The 6575-nt window shown below is 58.3% G+C and overlaps 1 protein-coding gene across 1 annotated transcript in view; it reads right to left on the reverse strand.

Annotated features, from left to right (window-relative positions):
• Window positions 1-6462, reverse strand: part of KIAA1755 (KIAA1755 ortholog) — a gene marked incomplete at its 3' end in the record, with an annotated part of 10366 nt that extends 3904 nt beyond the window's left edge. Inside the window, exons 1-6 of the mRNA XM_009076685.1 lie at window positions 6091-6462; window positions 3262-3459; window positions 1511-2810; window positions 1238-1402; window positions 604-727; window positions 144-279 (exon numbers count right to left, since the gene is read on the reverse strand). Coding sequence (XP_009074933.1) covers window positions 144-279; window positions 604-727; window positions 1238-1402; window positions 1511-2810; window positions 3262-3459; window positions 6091-6462 — 2295 coding nt within the window. The remainder of the gene's footprint in view (window positions 1-143; window positions 280-603; window positions 728-1237; window positions 1403-1510; window positions 2811-3261; window positions 3460-6090) is intronic.
• Window positions 6463-6575: the final 113 nt, after the last annotated feature.

Genomic DNA, 6575 nt, shown 5'->3' on the forward strand with positions numbered 1-6575 from the left:
GTCTGGGTGACACCATGGTACCGGGTGATGATGGAGCTGGGAAAGGACCTTTGGGGATCACATCATGCAGCAGGCACAGAGGAGGCTCTGAGGGACACCCAGTTGGTGGCAGCACTCCCTCCCAGGCAGGGACACCTGCCCACCCTCGGCATGTCTACAGCACAGTCATGCAGAGCCCGGTGCACCTGGACAGAGCGGAGGGCCGAGAACAGGACGGGAGCAGGCGGCTGCTTCCTGGCATCCACCACAACCATCAGCCCAATGTCCTTTGCTTCTCGCCTCTCGCCATTCTTCACTTCTCGCCTAGTGAGGGGAAAACCAGCAGAAGCAGGTGGCACAAGTCCTTCCCTGGGGCAGGACCCATTCAAAGTCCCCTCCCACATTCTGCACAGCCACAGACAGTGGCCTCATTCCTGTGGGATCCCCAGCCAAGGGCTCAAAGCATGTGCCTCTGGCAGGGCCATGGCCCAGGGTCCTTGGTGATGTGCCCAAACCAGCATATGTGGGATGCTGGGCATCCATCCTGACTTGGCCTGGGCGCTGCCTGGGACTCCCAAGTGAGACAGTGGCTGGGGATCACTGGCAGGTCCTGCTGGCCCTTACCTGGGGAGGGAGCAGAGGTAGAGGATGAGCCTCGCCAGCTCAGCAGACGAACACCACGCAGCCCCCCAGGCACTGCCACTGGTGGTCACCAGGAGGAGGGCCCTGCCCAGCCTGTCTGAGCTCCCTGTGGGGAAAGGGTGAGTGACTCCTCTGGCAGCCACCCACCAGCTCTGAGCAACACACAAAGGGCAGGGGAACCCATCGGTGCTGCCCCAGCTCCAGAGGATCAGAGCCAGCTCGAAGGGGCTCTCAGTTCGAGGGGGCCTGGCATTCCAGAGCTGCTGGGGGCGTTTTTCCTGAGAAAAAGATGAGTTTTGTTACCGATTTTTGGTTCTCGGGAAAAGGAAGGAGCCAAATGTTTAGTGTTTTGGCAGCTAAAGCTGAACAGCTTCACTGAAGAGGAATGGTGTGGGAGGGCTTGGGGCGGCTGGGACCAGGGCAGCTGCTCTGTGCAGGCTGCCTGCATTTATGTTTTTAATGTTTTCGCCCAGATGAAAGGAAATTTTCCACTTGGGGGATTTTTGGCCTCCAGCAAAGCCCTGAAACTTTCCTCCAGAACACCTTCTCCAGCAGCCTGGTGTTTCCCTCTGGAGGCCTCTCCCGCCATCCCCCAGGCTCGCAGTGCCTGCTGTACCTGGCAGGCAGATGATGCCTGAGCGCAGCAGCCCAGAGTGCAGATCCTGCCAGGCTGGTGGATCCCGGCCAGTGATGCCAGTGCTGGGCTCAGAGGGACCATTCTTGCAGCTGGCACTTTCCAGGGACCGTTCTTCCATGCGGGCAGCAGCGGCTGCATTCGTACCTGTGCACAGAGATGGAGGAGAGAGGAGCTGGCAATGCACAATGAGGCAGAGGAATGGCAAAGCCCCAGCAGTGCTCGGGCAGGTGTTGCAGCCCCACGGGACAGTACCTTTCCCAGCTGCCCTGGCTCTGCCCATCCTGGGTGAGTAGATGGCCGACATCTTCTTCCAGGCCCCCTCGTGCTGGCTGGTGGCTCTTTCATCCCCGGGGGCTGCTCCGAGCCGCGTGCCCTTCAGGAAGGAGAACTTGTGGTTGGAGCTTGGGGGGAGCCGGGAGCTGCCCCGCTGTGCCAATGCCTCTGCCAGCACCCCGGGACTCGCTCGGCAGGGCTGGCGGGTGAGGAGCGTGGGGCTGCTTGCTCCTTTCCTGTGCTGCACAGGGGTCTCACAGGGGGTGGCAGGGGGCAACTTGGAGCTGGGACCATCCGGTTCCTCCAGGATGGCTGACATCAGACCGGAGCCGAAGCTCACCGGGTTCTGTAGTGCAGCCAGGTAGGAATCACGTTGACGGCACCTTGGGCTGTGTGGCCCCAGATCCTGGCTCAGCTTCCTCCCCAGGCACGGGCTGCAGGGACTCTCCTCTGAGCTCAGTGTGCCCTCGCAGGGCCAGGCATCTGCCCCTGGTTCCCCATTCACCCAGGGAAGCATCACCTCAGCCCCAGCCTGCATCGTCCCCGGCAGGCAGGTAGGCAGCAAGGACCTGGCCAGAAGGTTCAGCTGCTCCTGGGATTGCTCCAGCAGGTTCACATACTCCCCCTCCAGGTTCTGGCTGATGATATCACAGAGACTGGGCACAGCCAGCATGGCTGGCTTCTTCCGCAGCCCAGTCTGCTCCACCTTGATCAGTCCTGGGTATCGCCCCTGGCTCGACCTTCGAGAGGTGACCTTGCAGCCTGGGATGGTGCCCGCGACGTTGCCATAGTGTGCCTGGATGTTCACTGTGCCATGGGACATGGGTGCACTGGGTGCTGGTGGCTCAGGTGCAGCATCAGGAGCAGGTTCATGCTGGGCACTCGCAGGCACACTGTCAGCTCCAGCCCTGGGCTCATCAGTGAACTCTGGTGTGGCAATCCGGCTCCATGGCAGTGGTGTGACACCGTTCTCTGTGGCCACCAGGCAGGTGTGCAGGGTGGCCCCAGCCCGGCTGCCATTCACCTCCTCCAGCCACGCGTCGGTGAAGAGCAGTGCATGGGCAGCTTCAGGGACTGGCGTCTCCTCCACCGAGCGCAGGTCTGCAGAAAGGTGCTTGATGGTGACACGTGCTGTCTGCTCCTCACAGGGCTCTGCTTGCAGGTAGAAGTCCCCAGGGCGCAGCAGGAGGGGGTTGAGTGGCGCAAGGTGCACAACCACCTTCTCATGCAGACACAAGGGCCAGCCTTCGTGAAGAAAGATGCGGTTAAAGTAGGGAGCCTGGGAGGGAGGAAGAACACAGCATGTGAGCAAGCCCTGCCAGCTCTGTGCCCTCCCAGCTGGCCCCACACTCACTCACTGCAAGCCTCTATGCTTCCCACGATGAGGATGACCTGATGAATGTCCCTGAGCCAAGCAGGGTACTTCAAGCCCACTTTGAGCCATGGCTATCCCTCGGGTGCTATGACTCCCCATCTGCTTGCAGAGGGAAAACTGCTGCTTGAACCTCTCTAGGGGTTAAGAAAAGGTAATCCTGAAGTCCTCCTGCCCTTATTGTGGGGATTGCATGTGCGAGAGCTGTCCCAGGGAGCAGGGTGTGCCATGGTCCCCTCTGCAGAGAGGGGATGGGGACAGGGATATGCAGGAAGGGAACACGCAGCTTGGTGTGCCATGCAGGCAGGATGCATTAGGGCAAACCCCTTGTGTCTGAGAGCAGGGCATGGGGGCTTACACAGGCTGCCTGCCGCAGGCGCTCGAAGAGCCGCTTGGCTGGGATGAGGAACTGGAGCAGGCAACAGAGCCCATCACCCTGGTAGCTGGTCTCCAGCAGCCGAAACACCTGGCCAAGGACAGTGGGGGCTGTGGCTTCGAAGGGAGGGTAGAGAGCCTGGAGGGCACTCTGCACTGCAGCATCCAGCGATCCGGCATCCTGCGGGAGGGAGGAAAGCATCAGTGGTGGGAGAGTGGTCCCACAGTGGGAATTCCTTTCCCACAACCCCAGTGCCTCTGCCCACCATCCCACTGCGCTGCACTGCAGCCAGGGCCCTGCGATGCTTATGCTAGTCTAGCAATGCTGCTGATCTCGGGGGCTCCTGGGCTGGAAGTGGGAGGAACCAGGAGTGGAGCACAGCAAACACGGTGCAGCTGGAGCACGTGGCATGATGGGTCCCGTTCCCAGCACTGGGCTGTGGTTAAGGAGCCTGGGATGAGCCCTGAAGGCAGCGTCTGCCTTGCTCGGCCACCAGCCATGTGGAGGCGGAGAAGTCACAGCAGCTGAGGGGTTAAGCAGAGCCAGACCAGACAGAGCATGGGGATGTGCTGGGCCCTGCAGCTCACTGTAGGAATGCAGCAGATGAGACGAAGGACAAACATCTGAAGATGGATAGGGCGTTTTGGTTCAGACCCATTGTCGAATTTGCCAAACTCAAAATTACTCCTGCAAGCATTTTCTGTGAGCCATTCTGCTGCAATGCAGCCTCCCACGCTGCCCCAGACCGTGGTGAGGACACTGGGTCTGTGCCACGCATGAACCAGTAGTTCTCAGTTCATTCTCCCAGTGCTGCAGGAGCTGTTGGCTGTGTGGACCCCACTGGCATGGCTGGTACACAGAGGGAAGCCATTCCATGACTCCTGTGACACCCCAGCTGTGCTCCAGGCAGCATGGGGGTGACTCTGGCATGGCTGGCAAAGGGACCTCATCAGCGAGCGAGGAAGATGAGCATCCTCCAAGCAGCTGGGCCCTGAGCCTCAGGCAGCCACAGCTCACCATCATCCCTGTGCTCCTGTGCAGGCACCCAGGAAATATGGTGGGATTAACTCAAGGTGGGATTAGCTCAAGGTGAGCATTAGTTTCAGGCAGCTAATCCCTGGTCCAGGAGCCCATACAGAGACAAAGGGCCCCTGGTTAATTCAGCTTAATTAGCTTTAATGCGCTTTAGCTAAAGCACTTTGCAGTCATGCTCTGGTTAATTCTTCTTGACTTTTTCTCCATGTCTCCACAAAGGAATCTCCTGCCTTTGTGCCTGGCAGGAGAAGCCACAGACCTGGGTAGAGAAGGAGGACAGCCAGTCCTGTCTCAAGACCTTGATCTACCAGTGCATTTCCTGTCCGGGCTCTCTGCTTTTGGACTTGCCTCCTTACACTTGGTCTTCTTGTGCACAGTTCCTAGAAGGCACTGGAGACCATTCTTTGGAAAATCCCTGCAGCAGGGCAAAGCCCATCACCTTGTTCCATGTTGCTCTGGTTGGGCCCTGGTGCAGCCACCCTGTCCCCAGCACCGAGCCCAGACAAGCACCCAGCACCTCCCTGCCCAGCACTGCTGAGCTTGGCTCCTTCCCCATCCCAGCGCCAAGGTGAGGAGGTGCTGTCCAACACACAGCAGTAGTGGGGAATCCATTGAGCTCCAAATGCTGCCACAAGAGATGAGCAGGCACTGCCCACCCTGCCTCTGCTGCTCTTCTAAATGCTTCCATGGGTGGTGACTCCACCACTGCCTGGGCAGCCTGTGTCAGGGCTTGACAACCATTTGAGTGAAGGAAGTTTTCCCAGTATCCAATCTAACCCTCCCTGGCACCACCTGAGGCCATTTCCTCTTGCCCTATTGCCCAGGACTTCATCCAGTGGTAAGGGACTGCATGAGCCAACATTAGGAGAGAGAGAACCAGGGCCTGATGGAGGCACCAGACACAGCCTGGGTTGTGCTGGAGAATATTTTGGCCCAGAATGACTAAAAATGTTTACATGGACACTTGCAAAGCACTCCATCACTGGGGGAGGCTTCTGGGTAACCATGGTGAGATGGCTCCACATTCATGGGCGAAGCAGCAGCCAGGCCAGCCAGGAGCCCATAGGAATCCAAAAGCAGCTAGTTATCCCAGTCCCTCCACCCGCTGTGAGGGAGCAGAGCCGGAACAAAGGCATTAGGGAGCATAAGGAGATTTACATTTGCAAAGCTATTTCCATTTTAATAAGCCAAAGTGCTGTTAAATAGAGATTGATATTTCTCCCCAAATACCCATATTTTTAAAGTGGTTTACACCAACAAGACGGGCTGGGCTTTGGGGTTTTGGTGTGGTGAAGTTGTTTAACCCGTGCCCAAAGCCACACGATGACTCAGCTCCAGCTCCTTTCTCCCTCCTGTTCGAGGAAGATGCAAGATTTGAGCCTGGGACCAGCCCTGAATACCAATTCCACTCCCTCTCCGGCAGCTCTCATTGCCACCAACTTTGGCAGGACACGATGCAAGTGGCCCAGAAGAGTGAGAAGCTCAGCGCAGAGCCCAGGGCAACGGCACGTGCTGGCTGCAGTGACGAATGAGCCAGTCAGACCCAGGAGGGTTTGCTGTGCATCCTCCTGTACCATCACACCAGGCATGGCTCACACAGCAGCACCCACTTACTGCACTCCCTGACAAACTTTGCAGAGAAGTTTAAGCATCACAGGATGCAGCCTTGCACACACCTGTTCAAGTGACTGCGGCCACATCTGCCTCCACATCTGATCTCCAACCTCACACTAACCTTTCCCTTCACATCCAAACTCCACCTTCATGCTGACTGACCTTCATCTTCACCTTCACACCTGCTTTCACATCCACTTTCAAAACCACCTTCACACCTGCCTTCGAATCCACCTCCACCTTTATCTTCACACCTGCCTTTGCACCCTCCTCCACCTCCACCTTTACATCTACCTTTACACCCTCCTTCTCCTTCACACCTGTCTTCACATCCACCTTCACAACCACCTCCACCTTCACACCTGTTTTGAACCCTCCTCCACCTCTACCTTCACATCTGCCTTCGCACCTACCTCCACCTTCACCTTCATACCTGCTTTTGCACACCTTCACGCTCACCTCAGCCTTTGCACCTCCCTGTGCTGTCGCTCCCGAAGCCCACCCGGTGCCCACCCGTGCCCCAGGAATTACCATGTTTCCTGGGAAGTGGCAGAGGGGCCGGGGGCTGCGGCACCGAACGTCCTGTCCCTCCTCCTGCTCGCCGGGCTCTCCCCTCGGCCGGGGCTCTCCGTCCCGGGGCTCTCCGT

Source organism: Acanthisitta chloris, unplaced genomic scaffold, assembly GCF_000695815.1.
Source record: "Acanthisitta chloris isolate BGI_N310 unplaced genomic scaffold, ASM69581v1 scaffold13510, whole genome shotgun sequence".
In the NCBI taxonomy this organism is placed as follows: Eukaryota; Metazoa; Chordata; class Aves; order Passeriformes; family Acanthisittidae; genus Acanthisitta; species Acanthisitta chloris.